This window comes from Microcebus murinus, chromosome 14 (genome assembly GCF_040939455.1).
Source record: "Microcebus murinus isolate Inina chromosome 14, M.murinus_Inina_mat1.0, whole genome shotgun sequence".
Classification (NCBI taxonomy): Eukaryota; Metazoa; Chordata; class Mammalia; order Primates; family Cheirogaleidae; genus Microcebus; species Microcebus murinus.
The window spans coordinates 69,474,167-69,495,408 of NC_134117.1; the positions used below are offsets into that span (position 1 = coordinate 69,474,167).

The 21,242-nt window shown below is 56.2% G+C and overlaps 2 protein-coding genes and 1 long non-coding RNA gene across 5 annotated transcripts in view; 1 reads left to right on the plus strand and 2 right to left on the minus strand.

Moving 5' to 3' along the window:
• The window catches only part of RASSF4 (Ras association domain family member 4), a 33,617-nt gene that overhangs the window by 2,855 nt on the left and 9,520 nt on the right, over window positions 1-21,242 (plus strand). For all 3 annotated transcript variants that reach the window (XM_012751092.3, XM_076010201.1, XM_076010202.1), the window contains exons 2-5: window positions 6,522-6,621; window positions 7,688-7,763; window positions 19,488-19,630; window positions 21,029-21,120. In XM_012751092.3, coding sequence (XP_012606546.2) covers window positions 6,522-6,621; window positions 7,688-7,763; window positions 19,488-19,630; window positions 21,029-21,120 — 411 coding nt within the window. The remainder of the gene's footprint in view (window positions 1-6,521; window positions 6,622-7,687; window positions 7,764-19,487; window positions 19,631-21,028; window positions 21,121-21,242) is intronic.
• On the minus strand, window positions 5,011-8,271 carry LOC142875568 (uncharacterized). Its single transcript, XR_012922913.1, has 3 exons — window positions 8,023-8,271; window positions 6,492-6,537; window positions 5,011-5,173 (listed from the first exon to the last, which is right to left on the minus strand). It is a non-coding gene; the product is annotated as an uncharacterized LOC142875568 (long non-coding RNA).
• DEPP1 (DEPP autophagy regulator 1) lies at window positions 13,921-15,343 on the minus strand. The gene is made up of 2 exons (XM_076010203.1): window positions 15,142-15,343; window positions 13,921-14,575 (listed from the first exon to the last, which is right to left on the minus strand). Exon 2 carries the CDS (start codon window positions 14,567-14,569, stop codon window positions 13,952-13,954), a length of 618 nt encoding a protein of 205 aa, XP_075866318.1. The 5' UTR covers window positions 14,570-14,575; window positions 15,142-15,343; the 3' UTR covers window positions 13,921-13,951.

A 21,242-nucleotide genomic window follows, 5' to 3' on the forward strand; every position in this document is an offset into this window, starting at 1 on the left:
ATCTCCTCTTCCACAGATAGGAGGTGAGCCCGGTAGGGGTCAGGGAATGCATGGTCAAGGTGTTAAGGGCAGCAGGAGGATTGGAAACAACTTTCTTGCCCCGAGTTGCTGTACCTTAAACAAGGGCAGAAACTAGAAGTCCGCCCACCAGAGTCAGGGTGGCTGACCCTAGGCTGGGGCTGTCAGGGAGCTTCCAGAGGAAGACTGGCTTGTGAACTGCATGGATCCTAGGGCCTGGCTCTTCAGAGGGAGGGGAATGGTGTCAGGGCTGGACTCAGGGAGACCTGTGATTGGGAGCCCAGGACTGTGTCTGTGGAGACTGTGTTTGGAAAGACAGTAAAGGCAGGCACGTGGGGGGGGGGTAGTGGTTGGCCCAGGGCACAGCAGGGAGTGGAGGTGGAGGGGAGCTCTGCACCCACCTCTCTTGCACTCCCCAGGCCTTTATCACCCCCATCTGGACCAACCACAGAGTCACAAAGTCCCCCCTGGGCTTTCTAGCCCTCAGGGCTGGGGCTGGGGCTGGTGCAGGGATGGATGTGGCTGAGCCAAGGGGGTTATGGTAGGGGTGAAGAGGAGGGGAGGGGGTGGCCATTGGAACTGGACAGAGGGAGAGGACAGCAGTGTGGAAGAAGGCTGAGTGGCAGCTGCCTGCCATCTACAACTGAACAGCTGGCTGTCTCACAAAAATGCCTTGCCGAGGGGTGGCCCACGTCCAGCCAGACCCCCTCTCAGAGGCATCTGGTGCCGGCAGGCACTGCGGCTTCTTTCCTGGCCAAGCTCCTGCCATTTGCCGGCTAACAGGTGCTGGGAAGGCCCTTCTAAAGGCTCATTGTTGTCAGCGCCTTGCTGCCACTTCTGGCTGGCATTTCTGGCATGAGCAAGCTGTAGCCATGGGCTTCCCGGAGAGCAGAGCCCAGGCTCCCCAGGCATGCTGGCACGTGGCCTGCACCTGCGCCCTCCGCCAGCGCCAGCTCCAGGGCTGAGAGGCTCCCGGCTGTGCCCACACCTCTGTCCTCCTTTCTTCTGCTTCCTAGGTCACTTTATTACCTGTTTGATTGAAGGCATGCCAAAATAAGAAAGTAAGAGTCACAGTTTCAGGAAATGTTAGCAGGGAGGTAACCAGGCTGTCAGATTTCACAGACGTGCTGGGAGCATGTTAGCGTGGATGCCAGTTCACCTTCCATTTCGCCCATTGAGGACACCACCGCCTCCGTTCGCCGTCTTGTACACAAGGAAGGACGCTGCAAGGCCCAAGAGTGGGCGGCATGTGGGCTGTCTCCAGGGAAAGCCAACTTCGCCAGGCTTCCTTTTCTCCTTCTGCCATTGTCCTGAAGGCGTTGGACCCCAGAGGTGCCTTCAAGAATCAGAGTCACCTTCTTCTGTGATACCTGGCTCCACAACCACAGAAAGGAAAGGTGGTCCACGCCTAGCAGTTATCAAGGCCTCGGTGGCCTTTGTCCCCAACAGTGACGGCAGGCTGTTGCACTGGCTGCCAGCTGTCTCCACACGGCTGGCAGAGCAGCTGCTGGAGTGGACAGTGAGCACAACTCACTGCTTGTTCACTGGAGACAGGTAGCCGTGGCTGGCACACCGCCCGGGGCCTCCTCTGGGGACAAAGGGCCCTGGCTCCAGACAAGCTCTCTGTCTGGGGACAGAGTGGCTCCGGCCTGGGAAGCTATCGTGGAGGCCTGAGCTGTGTGCCCCGGGGGCTGGGGGAGGGGAGCAGACCAAGACAAAGAAGGCTGGACTGCCCAGAGCAGAGCAGCAGGGCTGGGGGAAGGGAGGGCCGGCTGGCCTGTCCAACCGCATCTGTCACTCTGTGGTTTTGAGACTGCCTAGGTGGCAGGCCAGCCCCAGCCCATCCTCTCCCAACTCCGGCTTCCACCCGGCAGCCTCACTTTCATCCATTTGTGTATTGAGCTGCTGCCTAGGATTTAATTTCAAGATAAGATTGTGTTGTTTATAAATGACTGAAAAACTCTCCATTAGAGATTCTCAAAGGCCCAGCCCAATGCACAAGGAGGTCCGGTGTTCAAGGGGCAGTTTCAGGAAATTGCTCCAAATGGAGAGATGGCCCCTGCTATTGTCTTGCTGGGGTGTGTGCGTTCTCTCCCAGAGCTATGTCGTGTAACCACTGTCTCTAAGCTGCCCCTTAGGTCCCTGTGCAGCTTGCTTTAGGACTCGGCAAGACACTGAGATCAGAATGAATACAATTCACAAAAATGAATGGAAGCCTGACAAAGCATGGGGCTCTTATTTGGAATGGAATCTGTGCGTGACCCCAGAGCTGAAGGCTCCAGAGCTCAGGGAGACCAGGTGTTGCCCACTGGGGCGGAGGGATGTGAGAACCAGAGACACCAAGTGGCTTGTGTAGGGCCCTGCAGCTGATGAGTATCTGAGGACACAGAAACATATGGTTCTCTCAAAAGAGAGACTGCCTTTCTATGGAGCTGAGGTCCCCACCCTCTAAGCCTCAGGACCCAGCCCAGCAAGTGGGAAGAGCCCCGCTCTGCTGAAGTGGGTCCTGCATTGTCTCCTCCAGCCATGCTCCTGACCTCCCTGCCCTCCCATGGGATGGTGTGCCCCACCCGCTGTCTCTGCCAAGCTTAGCTGTCTACCCCAAAGCCCTCCTCCCTTCACATTGTCACCTGCAATCCAGGACTCTCCTTTGCTTTCCTCTTGATTCCCTCCTTTAAGCGGCTTCCCCCAGCAGTGCCATTGGCCTGAAGCTTGGGACACATCAGCACATCAGTCGCATCCTTTAAATAAACAGGTGTTCAGGGTAAGGCACTCCTGAAGGCTGGCGAGGGAGGCCAGTGCTTTGCAAATAGTAGCCCAGAGCCCTGGCAGATGAGGCTCCCTGCCACCCACCTGATTGCCAACCAGAGCAACCTCCTTTAATCTGATTTGCATGAATTTTCCATTTGAACAAAGGGTTCTACAGTTGAGAAGATTTCAAACCCATTGGAAGTCAATATTCTTATTGCACAGGTGGGAAAATTAAGCCCAGAAGGCATGCAACTGAAACAGCCCAGAGCTCTTTAGGAAGCACGTTCTATTAATATTAATAAGTAACCATGGCCAAGGCGTGTGGGCTCACACTTCTAATCCTAGCACTTGGGAAGGCCAAGGTACGAGGATCGCCTGAGGCCAGGAGTTTGAGACCAGCCTAGGCAATATAGCAAGATCCTATCTATACAAATTTTTTTTTTCAAAATTAGCAAGCATAGTGGCATATGCCTGTAGTCCCACCTACTTGGGAGCCTGAGGCAGGAGGATCACTTGAGCCCAGGAGTTCAAGGCTGCAATGCACTATGATCACACTGTTGCATCTAGCTTGGGTGACAGAGCAAGACCCTTTCTCTAAAAAAAATTTTTAAAATAAGTAACCATTACTTGATTTATGGGGAACTCCACTTATAGATATTCCTACTCCATAGAGCAAAATGATCTCATTCCCCACGTGCTGTGGCAGAATGGAAGTATTGTAAACCGAGTTATGTCTTGAATCAGAAGTCGCACACCGAAGCCCTACTAAGTGTGTCTGTTTTGCAAGTGGGTTTGGTCTCTCTACAGTTTATTTCTCAATATATTTAAATATAAAATATTAAACTAAACATATATGTTATTTTCATTGAATTATGCACTGCATGAGCAAATAAGCTGGGTTATGCTGCAGTAACAAGTCCCTGAAGCACCAGTGACTTGTCATGGCAGAGGCTGAGGTCTCTTTCCCAGTCCGTGTGCAGTGTGGGTTGGCAGGGCGCTCTGGTCTGCCGAGTCATTCAGGGAGCCAGGCTGACCATCGAGTAACTGCACCAATTGGAACATGTGGCTTTCTGGTTCACCATGGCAGGGGACAGGTGGGCTGGAGGGTTGCACACTGGCTCTTAGATGTGCTGGCCTGGAAGTGACCCACAGCGTTTTGTTTGTGGTACACTGGTCAGAATTAGGCCTATGGTCTCAGCTGGTAGAGGGGGCTGGGCAAGGCCCTGGAAGGTAATTCCAGGGGCAGCAAATGTCTCTGCCACTGTCACTCAACTTTAAGCAGTGAAAGATAGCCCATAAAAATCCAGATTTCTGGCTTCTTATGAAACACCAGAAGAGCTGCCCCTCTAGAGGAGGAATGTGTCCCTCAACTCTCCAAGGACTCTGTGACCAGTCTCCCTCAGCTGAGTCACTTCCTTGGCCCCTGGAGACTTTTAACATTTTTGTCCCTGCTGTATATGCACGTGTCTAAAAGAGGGGCGTTTGGAGAAGGCTGTGATGCTTCTTGTGTTCGTTCAGTAATGTAACAACCGCTTACAGAGCTCCTTGGACTTGCCAGGCTTGCGCTTGGTGCCGGAAACACGTGTGGAAGCAGAAAGGGGCGTTACTGTCCTGGGGGAGGCGAAGACGCAGGCCCTGTGGGGCCCAGCACAGCTGGGAGCCAGGAGGAGGAGCTGCCCGACACCCACACGGGGGGCTTCTCTGGCAAGAGTTTAAGAGTTTCCTGGAGGAGGGTGAGGCCAGTTCTGAACAGAGAGCAGCACTGGGGAGCCCCGAGGGAGGAAAAGCACAGAGTCTGTTAGGGGAGCCGTGAGCACGGGGCAAGGCTGGGGCTGGGCGGGGGTGGGGTTGAAGCTGGACAAGAGGAAGGAGAGAGAAAAGCCACCTCCTGCCTCCTGTGATGTCGGGCTAAATCCAGCGCTTCCGCAATGAGCTTGCTGAAAGCGGGCGTCGCTGTGCCAGGGACCCGCAGGCACACCATGGCTGACGCGGGCTGGGGTGGCTTTTGCCTCACAAGTACACGAGGAACCATCCGAGAGGAGCCGGCAGATCACTTTTCCACTGGCGAGCTGACCTGCTGAGGAACCGAAACTTCATTATTTTGAAATCCCTGCTGCCCTCTGGCCGGAGAAGAGCCGGCCAGAGGTCCCAGCGCCAGGCCCCCGTGCCACAGCCCTGCATCGCTGTGGAGGGCCTGGCGCCGGCGGAGTTGCTCCTCTCTGGGCGCCCACGTGACTCGCCCCAGAGCATGGAAGAGGGAGGAATTTACAGGGTGACCCCGAGGTCACTGGGAAGCCCACCTCCCCCAGGGCACTCCCCTTCTCACTGCCGGCCAATTTCCCCTGCTTCTGGAGCCAGATGCTCATTCAGGGCCGATGCAGCCCAGCGGGCAGGCCTGTCGTGTCTGTGGGCGACAGGGAGGGAGAGAGCTGGCAGTGCCAGTGCCCGAGGGGGCAGAGTGCCCTGTGTGACGGGCTCCCAGCAGTACATTGACAAATATGACAGGAGTTAGGCCTGACCTTGGGCCCCCAGTAACAACTGCGCACACACGTCAGGAAGACGTGATGAGCCAACCTCCGTGGTGGGAAGGTCACAGGGGGCACTCAGGCTGAGTCCCCTCCCAGTGTTATGTGACCCCTTGGGCCCCAACTGCAACTGGGGATATGGGAGGTGGAGGCAGGGTCAACACAGGAGGGCGTGTGTGTGCATATACATGTGTGTGCATGTGTTTGCCTGTGTGCATGTATGTGCACGTGTGTGTGTGTGTGTGTGTGTGTGTGTGTGTGTGTGTGTGTGTGAAGCTTTGCCTCACTGCCCAGCTTGTAGGAGGCCTTGATAAGAGAGTCCTCAGCAAGCATAATGTGGGGAGAGACAGAAGCAGGAACCTATGCGGAAGACGCCAGCAGGGTAGAGAAAGCTCTGGTGCGGTTGGGAGGCTCCTCAAACCTGTCGATTATGTGATTGGAAAGAGAGGCAGTCTCATGTGAGCCACCCTGTCAGCTAGAGATTACCCATGCAGATGAGGCGAGGAAGGCTGCGGTGTAAGTCACTGCCTGAGATCAACGCAGAGAAGGGGCAGGAGACCAGAATCGGGGGTTCAAGTGCTTGTGCTCCACCTTTGGCTTTGCAACTTACTCACTGAGTAATCTTGGGCAAAGTGCTTGACCTCTGTCCCTGTTTTCTCATCCATAAAATGGGAATAAGATGACACCTACCGCACAATGTTGTTGTAAGGACTATTAATTCATAGGAAATGCCCACGTCTCCAGCATCTAGTGAAGCCGGTACTCTAACCTCCCACTGAGAGAGCTGGCCCAGGTGCGCTGACTCCACCACCCAGCAGGAAGGGAAGAGAGAGGCCCAGGGCAGCTTCCCAGGACTGGAGGAACAGCTGAGGCAGACACCATTATTCAAGGTGGTGTCCTAGCCAAGGGAAGAGAGCCTGTGGTCTGAGACATTTAGGGGATTGATTTTGACTTCTGGGGAGTATGGAGAGTCTCCCAGGGTTGGGGGCTGATAAGACCAGTATCACTGGCTCAGCAGTTCTGACCTTGCCCAACCAAGGGGAGTCTGGATGACAGGTAGCCGTGGGGGTGTGGGGCCCTTTAGCTGTGGCCACCCTGCGTCCAGTTGGGTATGATGCAGAGGCCGATGGCCTCTGTGCGGGGGGCTGCAGGTGCTGGGTGCTGGGTGCTGCACTGGACGCACTATTCCCTGCTCACCTGTCTGTGCGCCCTTCCTTGTCTTCCCAGCAAGTAACTTCCATGTCTGCAGACAAGAGGAAGAGAAGATGAAGGAAGATTGTCTATCTAGTTCTCAGGTGCCCATCAGTGACAGCAAATCCATTCAGAGGTAAGCCTTGGTGTGCGGGGCTGGGGGTGTTCACACCTGCCACCTCCTTGTGGCCACTCCCCCACCCTGGCAGCCTTTGGGTAGAGGGGTTCTAGGTGCTTTTTCACTGATGGTATGCCCTGGGGGACAGTGATGGGGTACTTCTTTTTTTGAGCTGTCCAGTAGGGGAGCCACGAGCCACACACAGCCATGGCTAGGAGTTGTGGTTCACAGAAAAGCTGCTCCGGATGGCAAAGGCTTTGTATGAAATTAAAGAATGAACAAGATCTCATTAATATTGTAATTTTTATATTGATCGCATGTTGACAGGATAGTAATTTACATGTATTGAGTTCAATAAAATATATAATACTAATTTCACATGTTTCATTTTCCCTTTTAACATGTACTAGAAGATTGACAATTCCATGAGTGGCTCACACCTCACATCTGTTGCTCTGCAGAGCCCAGCCCGGGTGCAGGGGCTGTCCTGGCCTCCTCTCTCCCTCGCACTGGCCAGGGCACTGCGGCTGTCCCTTTAGGCTGAGAGAAAGTATCTGGATCCTGATCCCTACAGCCTTTGGGGTCGTGCTCTCAGGAGGGACACCTTCATCCCTTGACTATGCCGCTGGAAGTCAGGATGGGGAGAGGCAGCCACTCCAGGCCCTTGGAGGAAGTAATGTGGGGAAAATCAAGTCTTTCAAATGCCAGCAATCCAAGCCCAGGGGATTTACTCTGAGCATGTGACTCAGAGGTAAAGGGCAGGGAAGTTGTCAGGGACTCCCACCTGTAAGAGTGAAAGTGTGCCAACACCCTCCATGTCCCAGATGTCACGTGGCCTGTCCCAGAAGTCTCACTTCCTTCTCAGCCCTACCTCCATGCCTCCAATCAGGGCCCAGATGCAAAGCCCTCTGGAAGACAAAGGGCGTGTGTCAGGCTGGCCAGTCTGGTCTCTCCACTGATCGTGTGTGGCTGGCAAGACCTGTGCTATTGTGCTCCTTTTACAAATAAAGAGACCAAGGCCAGGGAAGCCAAAGGCCTTGTCCAAAGCCATGCTCCAAGAGTATGTGTGTTTTTACCTTTTTAGGTCGGAGCTCTTGAGCCTGCTGAAAACCTACAACTGCTACCATGAAGGCACCAGCTTTCAGCTGAGACACAGAGAGGTGAGGCCTGTTGTTCTTCCTTGCTCGTTGGGCCACCATTTATCCCACTTTGCTGAAGACAGTCCTGGCTTACATCTGTTTCAGGGTAATTATTAGACTATCTCCTTCACTCTTAGCAGTGACCCAGTTTAGAGAATAAATTATATGGTCTCCCTTGGCTCTCATCCTCTCTGCCCCTCACAGCACTCTGCAGAGGGGAAGGGGAGAGGTCAGTCCCTTTCTGCTCCCCACTAGCCCAGCCATCCCTGGATGGTCTCACCTGTGTCCCCTGGTCCTCAATGCTCTCATCTGCATGTGGAGCTGCAAGGTTACAAGCTCAGATGCTGAAAGGCCAGGCAGGGCGTGTATGGGGAGTGGTCCCCATTGAAGGTGGCAGCCGCGCATCAGATCAAACCCATCACTGCTGTGCAGGAATGCGGGCCTGGTACAGCAAGAAAAAATTAGAGATCTGGCATTTCATGAGGCATTTCCCAAATCTTGAAACACCATGTGAGCTCAGCAAACACAGCCTGTGGGCACCACCTGGGCTCCTGGGTGCGTCCAGCAGGGACCCGGCTCAGGGAGCCACGTGCTGGGCAGGCCAAGCAAAGCCCTGGCCTTGCCACCATCCAGAGCCTCCAGGTGTTTCCCATGAGATCTTGGTCAGGGCTCTGTGCGCCCATCTTGGTCTAGTTCAATGTATTTGTACAACCTAATGGCCAGTCTTGTCATGGGGAAGCTTTATGTGGGGGATAAGGTCAGTTCTGTATCTCCTCCATCTATCAGTGTCTGACCAGGGCTGGTGGACTTGGAGTCTGCATTCTCCTTCTGTTGCTGAGCGCGAGAATGGGCAGCACAAGCCCCAGGAAGCCCACAGACCTCATCAGGGCAGGGACCACTGGCTCACTAGCCTTCCCTCTGTAGTTACTCATCCAGCCACACATCCCTCTACAGTTACGAGACCAGAGAGCTAGCCCGGATGTCCAGCCCAGAGGCAGCTCTGGGCAGCTAGGGGTGGCCAGTCAGTAGCAAGGTGAGGGGCTGGCTGGAATCCACCTGCCAGATGGCCTCAGGACTGCAGCCTCAGCCACCTGTAGCACACCTCAGCTGGGCCAGATGTCAAACCATTCGGGAGGTCTGGTTATATGTGTCTGGATGGAAGGGAAGCTTCTGGCTCCCAGTCCAGGCCATGCTGAGGCAGCCTGTGACAACCTGGGATGGCACAAACCCAACAGCCTGCTTTCCCTTCACCTGCCCACCACACAGGGGCCTGACAATTTGCTCCCCTCCCCATCTGGCTGCCTCACTGCCTCCTTCTTCTTCACTTCCACTCTGCCCTGTGCTGGAATGGCCTTCTCTGACACCTGCTTAGCCTGCCTGTCCCCAGCCCACCCTCCACCTTGCAACTTGGTTCTGCTCTTTTCTTACTTGAGGCATACGTAAGACCTAGCCTGTTCTGTATTCCCAGGCCAGGCACAGTGCAGGGCCCAGTGCATAGTTGTTGGATGACGGGCAGGTACGGGCCTGGGCGGAGACAGGATGAGTCCTGAGTCCTGAGCTCTGGTGTGCCGGACAGCAGGGAGAGGGACAGAGGGAATGGCAGATAGGGCCACAGGGGTTTTGGTCTGTGCTGCTATGGACGGAAAAAATCCAAGCCCTGAAATATTTGAAAGAAGTTTATTCTGAGCCAAATTTGAGGACCATGACCCGGAGCCACTCTCAAGAAGCTTTGAGCAGTAGGCTCGCTGTGGCTGGGTTACAGTTCAGTTTTATACATTTTCAGAGAGAGGAGGGTTACAGGCAAAGTCACAAATCAATACATGAGAGGCATACATTGGTTTGTCCCAAAAAGGTGGGACATCTCAAAGTGGGTGGGGGGAGCTTACAAGTTATAGGTGGGTTTAAAGATTCTTTGGCTGGCAATTGGCTGAGAGAGTTAGACTTTATCTAGGAGACCAGAAAGGATATGCTTAATTTAAGATAAGAGTGTGAGCACTCTGGGAGGTCCAGACAGGAGGACATTTTAAATTTACAATAGGCGCCTGCTAGGATGTTTTAAGATGCTTTAAATTTAAGAGTAGGCATCTGCTACGATGCTTGAGTTAAGACATTTTAAATTTATGATAGGCATCTGCTAGGATGCTTGAGTTAAGACAGGGGCTTCTTATCTTTTAGGTGATGTTAATGCCATACCAGAATCAGGTTGGGAAGTAAACCACTGCTTCATTTGGTTAACAAAAGCCGCTTAGTGGGAATTTACCCTTTGTCTGCCTGACCCAGTTGGCCTCCTTAGGAAGGAGTTTTTAGCAAAAGGAAAAAAGTCAGAGTTCAGTCCTCACTGCTGAGGGTCTGAGGAGGCTCTTCTGGTGGGCTGCTGCTCTTCAGGCTCCAGTCATTCGGGGATTGATCCAAGGCCCTGACAGTTCTGTGTTCGGTCCCTGCACCAACACCACCAGGGAGCTGGTTAGAAATGCAAATTCTTTCCACTGCTCCCCACCCTCCCCCCAGGCCTGCGGAATCAGAAACTCTGAGGCCCCCACTGTCTGTGTTTTAACCAGCCCTACAGGGCATCTGGCCAAAGGTCAAGCCTGAAAACTGTCAGTAAGACAGTCAGCTTGCTCTTGGCACTTGGATTCCCCAAGATAATCCCCTCTGTAGCAAGGGCTGTGTGGGCAGGAAGCTGGAGCCTGGGCCTGTGTCCCTGGTGCCGGACAGCCCACGAACAGAAGTGGGGACTCCAAAGCCAGGCAGAGGCGCTCCTGACAGCCCACAATGGCAGGAAGCTACCCACAGGGGGATTTTCATGTTCCTGCTCCTAAAGTGTGTGAGGACATGACCTGACCCCCACCGAACCAGAAAGTACCTTTCAGGAAACTTCTGCAGCCCTGACAGCCATGGGGGTGCCAGCCTGAGGAAGGGAAAGACTTTTTGGGGTGACAGCGCTGTAAAGACAGGCTGCAGGCCGGGGAAGCAGAGTTCTGATACTGGTAGCACAGCTGGCTCCTGGGACACCACACTCCTTCGGGTCTCCCAGTCTCACTGAGGCCCCATGACCTACCTATCACCCATCATGAAAATTGCAGACCCAGGGCCTCCTGGGCCTCTGGGCACTTCCCAGGGCCAGGCACTTGCTGCAGGACAGGGCCATGCCAGGCTGGCCTTTCCTTGGACACTGCAAGCCCAAGGGCTGGGTAGACAAAAGGAACTGACTTTCCCCAAGAAACCTCCAATGCATCAGGTACTTTGTCTCCTCTATTTAAGAAGTTTGAAATGTAGGAATGATCATTCTTCAGGCAAAGAGAGCGAGGCATTTGGAGTTTAAGTCTCTAGTCCAAGGTCACATTCATTGCAATAAATGAAAGATGCCAGCATGGCTCCAAGGTCTGAGTAGTCACTTATAATACGGCAATACCATTTCCAGCATGAAGCTTTGGAGGTCTCTTGGGCTCTCAATTGAGTATCACTTAATAGAGGAGCTGTTTGTCACCCTTGGTTCCCCAAGCTAAGGTCACACGCCCTCAGGCTTGTGAGGGACTCTCCACCCAGTGTGCCCTCACAGAGCCACTGGGGCCCTGGAAGAGAGCCCCCTCCCTGTGGCCTCTCCGCAGAAACTTTAGCCAGAGCACTGCAGTTTGGGGGCAGCTTCCCCTCCACGGCCACATCCAGTGTCCGTAGCGTGTGGGCAGGGGCAGGTGTTTCCCTGTGAACCTTCTCCCAGCTTCCTGAGCGCTGGCGGAGGACTCACCCCTCAGTTGGCTGAGGCGCCAGCTGATTTATTGCAAACCTTGCCTTTGGGATAATTTTGCTAATTTACAACGAAGAGCATGAGCAGCCGGGTGCAGTCTGCCTTTTGAAGATGGCAAAGGGTCTTAACCAGGCTGGTTGGTATCTTAAAAGAAAAAAGGACCACCTGGAACCTATCACTCCAGACTGACTTTGTGAGCCAGGGCAGCGGGAGCCGCCAGGGCCTGCGCGCACCTGCCGCACGGCCGGGCTCGGGAGCTCCCCTGGTGGCCGTGAGCGCAACCACACGCCGCCCGCCCTCAGTCCCGACGCTGAGCCTCGCGAGCGCCGCGGGGCGCTTCCCTGGCGGGCCGTGTCTCTCCCGGGTGCGGTTGCAGAAGGCCGGGATCCTTCCCCAGAGCGTTGCCCTGTCCGCTCTCCTAAGACCTGGCAGACCACTGGCCCCTGGAGTGAAGGGTCGGTCCCAAGGACATCTGTGCTTCCCAGCCTGCCCCTCTGGGCGGGGCTTGGTGTAGCCCCGCCCCACCACCCCATTCCCGCTTCCCATCCCCCATCCCACACTGCAGCCAAGAGTGGGGGTATGTGATGATGCTCCATCGGGGCCCCCACCAGGAGGACTTATTGTGGGGAGAAAGCAACTCTGCCAGGCTGTCCTGTCCTCAGGAGCCTGAGTCGCGGCCAGATGCCCCTCCTCTGAGCCTTTATTCAGCTGGGGGTGGGGACCTGCCGAAGGTACCTGCCGAAGGCACCTGCCGAAGGCACCGCAGACTTTCGCAGGAGAGGAGAGGATATTAGCAGGGAAGCCCAGCACCTTGCCTGACCTCCCCAGGCGCAGCAGTGTGACAGTGTGACTCAGGGGGTGGGATGTGGGGGAGTCCACTAATGCCATCCTGTCACCTAGGCTGCCAGAGGAGAAAGGCTTCACGCTGTTTCTTGCTGCTTGGCAGGGACGCTGGGCCCAGCAAGCCTGGCCGTCCAGGCCCCAGCCAGGCACCACGTGGCCCATCCGCCCACCCCTTGCTCCTGGGGAAGGTCTGGCTAAAGGCTGCCTCACGTGTATTTGCTGGGGAAGGTCAGGTTTGAGGCCACCAAAGAGACCAGCCGGCTGTGGTAGATGCAAACATTTGTGTACAGCACTCATGGCCGCGTCTCCAAGTTCACCTGTACAGTTTCCCCAGCCCCTGGAGGGTGCAATGGCGTCTCCATTTTATAGATAAGAAAACTGAGTAAATTGCTTGTCTGAAACTTTTTCTTTCTAATGTGCAATTCATATTTCATCTCCCGAGAAAACACACATGACAGAGGACAGATAAACATTGAACAAGTCCAAAGCAATTAAAAATAACCACACAAAAAAGAAAGAAAATAGATCAATAGTTCACAGAGCAAGGAGGAGGAGGAGACTCAGCAGACCGAGGGCCCACAGCTCTGTCCTCCTCTCTCTGTCCCTTCCAGCCTTAGCAGGGTCAGACAGCCCCAGCCTGGCCCAACGCAGCAGGGGGATGGGTCCTCAGACGGGAGTCTTTGCAGTTCCCTGAGGCCACCCCTACCTCTCTGAGGAAGGAAATCCTCCTGTTCCCCACCTTCACCCCCTTGCTTGCCAGACATCTCCAGAAACTGAGGTTGTCCAGGCTGCAGGGGACCTAGGGCTGTCCGGGGCCTGGAGACATCTGGACTTGCCCGGTGCAGAGCAGCTGGGCAGTGCTCTGCTTTTCACTCTCAGGTGGGAGCCTGACCTTGCAGTGAGGCCCCTGGTGGAGGCAGTGATAGGGGTAAGGGGAGTGGGGACCGTGCCAGCAGTCCAGGCACTTGGCATCCTGTGGGCTGAGTGGTGCAGGCTCTGTCTTGGCCCTTAGCATAGGGAACTCTCCCAGTGCCACCACAGGACTTGTGAGTTGGAGCCAGCAAGGTGTCCTGGGTGTACCCAGATGACAGTTCCCCAAGGACTCCACGTTTTCTCTGGGGCCTCACAGAACATGGGCTTTGAGGGTGGGGGCCAAGAGGTTGACTTGGGAGTGCCCAGGGCCTTGCTCTGAAATCACCTGGGGGTCTGGGACCCTGGGACCCCCATGCCCCACACCCTTACCGCTGCTCTCCCCACCTGTGACCAAGAGCTACTCAGCGTATGGGCGGATAGCATGCCTTTACTCAGCAGAATGGCCTGCGGGGCAGGTCCCAGCAATCACCCCATTCTCCCCACGAGAAAGCTGAGGAACAGACATTAATAAAGTTCCTCAAAGTGAAAAGCCAGTAAGGGGCAGAGCAATGTGCAGTAACGTCCCCTCATGAGAGGTAGGCTGCCGCTGCTGTGCACAGGGGGGTCTCACTATGAATTGCCCACGTAGACAGCCTGCAGCCTGCGTTTCCCTTCCAGAGACCCGCCAGGGACAGTGTCCACAGTGGGGAGGGCAAGGGAGGAGACGCGGACCCAGAGTGCTCTTTACAGGAGGCTTTATTGGGGTGGGTCAGAGTTCATGGATCACCGGGAGTAGAGAGTAGAGAGTTCTAAGGACACTGCTTGGGCGGGGGGAGGCCACGGCCTGGCCAAGCTGTCCAGAAGTCTGGCTTCTCGGGTTGGAGCTCTGGTGCCCGTCCCGTGGTGGTTGTGCCAGAGACTGCCCAGGCACCCTGGCTTCACAGAGCCACCCTCTGGGCACCCCCCTGGCCTTGCCACCGTCCATCTGTCTGTGCAGACCCCAGGGGCCAGTCCTCCTCGGCAGATCCCTCCGACTTGGCAGCTTTTCCTGGGACTCCCCAAAGAGCCAGTCCAGGGGGTCAACAGTGTTGGCTTCTGGCAGTGTGGGCTGCTGGCCACTGAAACGGGCAGTGATGTCCTGTAGGGCTGGGGCGGGGGAGCTCTTCTCGCAGACCTGGGCCAGCTGGTGAGGTGGCCAGGATCGGCCCAGGGCTGTGGCCTCGTCCAGTACAGAGGTGGGCTGTGCAAGCTGACAGATGGACCTCACGTAGTCATCTAGGCTGGGCGAGGCTGGGGGCTCCTGCCCTGGCCCCCCAGGCAGCATCTCCTCCGTGGTCTCCCGAATTGTGGGCAGATGGGCCACAGAAAGCAGAAGCCGGGACCTCATCACCACCTGTCGGTTAACAGAGGACAGGTGGTGAGAGCCTGCCATGCCATCCTGACACTCCCTGTGGTGTCACCTCCCTCATTTGGGGCTTCCTGTAGGAACTAGGTGCTCTGAGAGCAGCATGAGGTCTCCTGAGCTGAGACCGGGGCTCGGACTCCTGGGTTCTTCCTTCCTGCTGACATTAAAACCCACGGGCTTAAGACTTTATTATTACTGTTGTTTCAGAGTTTGCACAAATAAGAGAACCCAACCTAACAAACACAGGGTCAGAGGAAACCTGGGTTGAAACACAGGATCTGCCATGTACTGACCCTGAGACCTTTGGCAAGGCCACCTCTCCAAGCCGCCGAGTCCCCATCCATAACACGGTGGCAAACACCTGCCTGGCAGGGCTGCTGTGGGAACCACAGGAAATAACACCTCGGCCCCTTTGTAAACACGAAGCCCTCCAGGACCGTGTCGCCCTGGTCTCTCACCTGTGGCGGGGTCGTGCCAGTCCAGGCTGGGAATAGCCCTCAAAGCTTGACAAAGCCCTGTTTTCTCTCAAACCAGAGGCAGCTGCTCTCTCTTACCTGTGGCTCAGGGGCCTGGGGATGGTGGGGCTGGACAAGCAGGAGCAGTTCAGTCCACAGGAAGCCCCTGGGAAGCTCTCGGGAGGCGGGTGGGGTCTGGCAGCTGGAGCCCCGTGTCCGGTGTGGGATCACTGGCAGGAGGACGAGGGGACGATGTGCCGGGCCCGAGGTCCACAGTGGAAGGCTCTTCCCTGAGCTGCCTGGCAAGCCTCGAGGCCTGGCGGCTGCTTTTATACCTTTCCAGCAGCCGTCAATTACTGACACGACAGCTAAAAATAGCAATGTTCAGGAAGGCTCTCTGAGGAAAACAGATTGGTGGGCGGGGCCTGGCCCAGCTGCCAGCCTGGAACATGTGTCTGTGCTGTGGGAGGCTCGGAAATGTTTATGCTGCGGGCCGAGGGAGGGCCGGCATCCCTCCTGGCCACCTCGGGGCACTGGGAGATGCAGGAGGCTCCACTGGGCCCCCACTGGCAGCCCCAGGGTCTGCCACCACTGCCTGGAACTAACACCCCAGTGCCTGGACACTCTGGCTTTTGCTGATGCTTGCACAGCCCTGACCTTGATGAGGCACCAGCCATATAGGGCCCCAGCCCGGAGTTGGCAGAGGCTGGGCTGCCTGGGCCTGCTCCAAGGCGAGGCATGCCTACTTCTGACGGGGACCAAGGGCAGCCCATGGGGGTCTGGTCCTGGTCTTGCTACACCCCAGATGTGGTGCTTTCAAAGGAGAATTTGTTTACTTGTTCACCAGATGTGTCGTGCTACTGCGTGCCATTGACTGCTCTCGGCACAGCAAACACAGCGGTGAACAGAGGCGGGCCCCTGAGCTCACGTTCCAGTGAGGGGGAGGACCAGGCCGTCGATGGAGAGGTGCTGTGATTGCAGGTGCTGATGATAGCTGCAAAAAAAGTACAGCAGCGCGGAGGGACAGGGTGACAGGCTGCTGCTATAGGCAGAGTGGTCAGGAGCGTCTTCCCTAAGAAGGGACGTTGGGGGTGTACATTCCGGGCAGATTGGGCAGCACGTGCAAATTGCAAAGCCCTGATGAGAGTGTGCTGGCGTGCTCGGGGAGCAGCAAGGGGCCCGCATGACTGGCCCATGTAAGAGGAGGTCACTGGACCTCAGCGCGGACACCAGTCTCCCTCTGCGGGTCGTGGAAGGACACCGCTGCATGTGAATAAGGGTGCTACAGCCTGGCATCAGCCTCACGGACGGCTCCAGCTGCTGTGTCTGGGCTGAAGGGAGAGGGTAGGGGAGGCCAGGGAGCACCGGCAGCATTAGGAAGCCACTGCTATGTCTGGGGTGACCGTGCAGTACAGGAGGCCGAGGAGGACCAGGTGGGCAGTCCCTGGGAAAGCTCTTGGTAAAGAGCCGGCGCCTTGCACTTCTCAGATAGGCCTCGGATGCTCAGCCCCAGCCTCACGGCACCTGGAACACGCCTGTCCTGCGCCCACAGTGGGGGCAGAAAGAGGCGTCTCTGAGAGGGCAGCCCACGCCCGACACCTGAGCGCGGCCAGACCCAGGCTCCCGCGGCCAGCAGGAGGGGCGGGCAGCCCCAAGTTCCTGGAGCCAGGTGGGGAATTAATTCCACACAGGCAGAGGCAGGCACGGGGCAAAAAGTGTCTGAGATGCTGTTTGGATTCCAGCACATGGCAGGTGCGCCCTGAGGGGCCTGGCGTCTGCATACTGCTGTAGAGCCTTTGCCTGTGTTCTCCGGCTCTTCTTTGAAATTATTAGCAATGAGCACATTAGTCAAAAGACTGAACTGAGGAGGGAACGCTGACTAGGACACAGAATTAGAGGGCCCCGGATGACTTCCCATGCTGCATTCTAGGCCCTTCTTTGGGCTGGCAATACCGGGCTCTCCTCTGTGTCTGCCTATGAGCGCTTCCCACCTGTGTGGTGAGGGCTGCCGGGCGCCTGGTGGGCTCTGCTCTGGCCTCAGCCCCACCCTCTCTGATCACAGATAGGGCTAAAGAGGTTAACAGGGCTGCTCTCCATTCTGCTGGGGCCGAGCTGACGGGGTGGGACGGTGGCGTGTGGACATGTTGGGGGCACATGCATCGGGCCAGCCCATGCCCAGCACAGATGGCCCGGACCTTGGAGGCAGCCCCTGTCTCTGCTGCAGCACTCCTGCCTCCCCTTTCATTGAAAGGTCCCAGAGTCTTCCTTTTATGGGGTCTCCGCAGGTCCAGCTGCGGGGTATCCAGCCCACTGCCCCTGCCCTGGCTGCGCCCCTTTCTCTCATGCTGGAGCAAGCTGGCTCCCGCCTCTGTGCTCCTCCTCCAGGCTGCGCCTCCCAGAGCTGATTAACCCACTTACCCTCCCCACCGAGGAGCCCCCGGTCTTGAGTAGCAGGGGCACCTGCCAAGCTGCCACCATCACTGACTTTTCAGCTGTCCTGGGCTTTCCTCGGGCTGACCTGCTGCTTCTCTGCCTTTGCTTGTGTTCGGGCGGCTCGTGCTGTCAGGACCACTGTTCACACTTCCCTTCTGCCCACCTTTAACCACCTTCCCTGGCCCAGCACACAGGTCCCTTCCCTAGGAAGCCTCCTCACGTTTCCTGAGCCTGAGCGTGAGCCCCCATGGCCGAGGTTGTGTCCACTCACGTCCCTGGGCCAGGGTCCAGGGCGGGGCTGGAGCAGCGTGTCTCATGAATAAGCCGTCCCTACATGACAAGCTCCGGCGGGGTGGGGGCACCTGAGGCCAGGCCGGAAGAGCTGAACCCCACCTTGGGCTTTCTCGTTATTCCCACTGACCTTTCCCTCTCAGATCCACACTAGCCTTTCCTGTGCAGGGAGGTTAGTTGCGCATCTGTGCTGTGTCACACCGTGGACATCAGAAAGAGCTCTGGTTTCTTGTTTATTTTCTTTTTTAGCAAATAGTGCAAGATCATATCAGAAAGCTATGCATGTTTTTCATAATGTTACAGTAATTTTCTCGTGGAGAGCGGGAGGTGTGAAACTAGAAGCTGCCACCAACCAACCACTGAAATCCACACGGCAGAGCCCCTCTGTGAGTGCTGCCAGCGATACGAGGACACTGCCCTGGGGTCCCCGTTCTCACCAACCTCTCAGTGCCAATGAGGAGAGAGAAATGAGATCTGGGAACCTAGAATGTTCATCAGAAATGCTGCATGATTCCACTTATGTGAGGAATTTAAATTAGTCAAACTCCTAGAAGCAGAGAAGAGGATGATGGTAGCCAGGGGCTAGGGGAGCTGCTGTTCAGCAGGTCTAAAGTTTCAGTTACAAAAGACAGGTAAGCTCCAGAGACCTAACAGCGTTGTGCCTTCAGTGAAGAACACTGTATTGTGCACTTAAAAGTTTGTTATGAGGGTGAGCCTCATGTCAAAAGTTCTTAACACAGTGAAAAATAAATAAATAGTGAAATAAAATGATGGTTGAGATAGCAATGGGAGAACGATGTTTAAAGTTCATTGTAAAAACTAGTGTTAAAGCACATTGGGAGCTCGTAGCTGGGAGCCCCGAAGGCAGCCAAGAAGGCTTCTGGCAGGTGTTGTGAAGGTGCACCCCATGCAACTTGACCACAGTCACGCATGGGGCAGTCGGGATGGGAGCCGAGAGGCTGGGTGGTCATACAGAGACAGGACCGGGAATAGGTCAGAGACACGGAATCAAGGATCCAAAGGATGCAAGCCAGAGCCAGCCGAGGTGCCTGCAGAGAACTCTGTCCATTAGGACCTCAAGTTTAGCAGCCATGCTATCTGCAGACCGACGGAAACTGAGGCTGGTTGGAGACATGGGATGAGGACTGTTGTAGAAATTCTGGTGGTGGGACATGGTGCTAGTAGTGACCTGGTGGTGGTGGTCAGAAAAGCAAGACCGACCAACAGGAAAGAATCCAGCTTGGACATCAAGGGGTGGGTTCTGCCCAGGTGAGTGGGTGCTGCTGCTGTCAGGACGTGCAGAAGGACCACCTCTGGGGCCCCTGCCCAGGTGCGGTGTGGGCAGAGTCACATCCTGCTTGGCACGAGCCACCGGGCTGTGCTTCCCTGGAACTGCTTCCTCTCCCGAGGAGTGGACGTGCCTGATGGACAGCAGCTGGGCTCCTGTGGGACACCTGACTCAGCTGCTCTGTCCCTGGCCAGGCATAGCCGGACAGTGGAAGGCACGCCTCAGGCTTCCTCCCGAGGGCCCGGGCCTCCGCCACAGCACGTAGAGGCTGATGGCCCTTTCCCAGGAGAGGAAGGGACGCCAAGGAGGAGGGGTGTGTTGGGGCCTGAGTGTCCACGGTGTCCCACTTCTGAGGGGGCACAGGGAGGATGGGCAGTGACCCCTGAGAGTGACTGTCCCGGGGGTGGAGGATGACCTCTGTGCACCCCCACAGGAAGAAGGGGCTCTGATCATCGAGGGGCTCCTCAGCATTGCCTGGGGACTCAGGCGGCCCATCCGGCTCCAGGTGCAGGATGACCGGGAGAGAGTGCACCTCCCCTCAGCTTCGTGGGCACCTGGACGGCCCAGCTGCCACCCGTGAGTGCCCGGCCAGGCCAGCTGGCCTCTGTGACACCTGTTCAACCCAAGCTCTAATTCTGTGGTGTGGGCGTGTCCTCAGCCTCAGGGCAGAAGCCCTGCCCCTGTAGGGGACTCACATGGGAACATGGCCCAGCCCCAGCCCCATGTCCTGTGACTGCCACTCACAGTCCTCCTGGGCCCCAGCACCCAGCCTCACCCCGGGCAGCTGTCCTGGATGACAGCCACATTGCCTCTCTCTCTCCCTCCTGGGGGATTTTTTGGGCTCCCATCACCTCCACTCACGTTTCTCAAACATTCACACACGAGCCACCTTGCTGGCAAGAAGAGCAGGCTGCAGCCGGGGGCTTCCAGCACCTGGGCATTGCTCAGTATCTCCTCTATCTTAAAAATTCATACACATTTAGCCTAACACTCTGCTTTGGTGTTAGTGTTCAAATTTATTTTTACAAGTTATTGTAATTTCAGGTCAGATTTGTTTTATTTTCAGAAGAATGTTTCCATCAGGAGGAAATGGTTTCCCACCTGTCTTACCATTTAACAGACGCGTCCCTCCTCCCACTCCCCATCCCCGGAAAGGGCAGTTAGCGACTGAGCCTGGCTTGCTCCGGCATGTGACAACCCCTTCAGGGCTCACTCAGGGCTTTACCTCCTTCGAATATTCAAGTAAAACATGCTCTGAGAGCACTCAGCATGCTGACACCTGCACATCCCCAGTGTCCCTGGTCACTCACAGCGAGTTCTGAGCCACACAGACTCACAGCATAACTTCAGACTCCTTAGAGGGCTGCAAGTATGACTCAGGCGTCCCCTCCCTCGAGGTAACAGCAGTCACAGACAGCAGTCTCAAGCTCTGCCCCGCGTGTTCCCCAGGACCCTCCTTCTGCCTGCCCCTCCCCCGGACTGTGAGGCCACATCCCATCACCCCATTCCTTCCCCAGCCTGGCACCAGCTGCCCTGCCTTCTGATCTATCCTGCCAAGATGCCCTTAAGTTGGCCCCTTCGAGGATGCCCCTGCCTAGCACCCCACCAGCCCCTTGGCAAGTCCAGCAACCCACTTGACACGTGGCTGCATGACCTGGCCTGGCCAAGCCTGGTACAGGAACACAGGGCCCTGGCTGTGCACATGTGTCCATGTGTCCATGTGACACGGCTCAGCACAGGCCACTCAGGTCTGTAGGGCCAGACTCACTCTTCTCCTAGCAGACACTATAGGAAGCCTTTTCTTTTCTTATATTGTTTTAAATTGACTCTCACGGTATGAAATCCAGATCTCAACTTGGCCTGCCCCACTTCCTGCCTGTGTCCTGTCCCCAGGGGCTGCTATTCTCTTCTCTCAGGCCTGAGTGCCCTTTCTCTACTCATAGCCATCAGAGCACCAAGAATGTCTCTTTTCAGAAAGGAGCCACCTCCCCCAGATGGCAGGGTCACTGCCCAGGAGCCCAGCACCCAGCCAGGGCACAAGGCGGAGAGTTCCAGAGACAGCTCAGGTGAGCCGAGCCTGCGAGGTGCCTGGGACCCTATCTCGCCGGGTGGGAGAGGAGTGGCCCAGCTCACAACCTCAGTCTCCAGAGAACAGCTTTGTGCACCAGCAGTGAGTGGTTCATGCGTC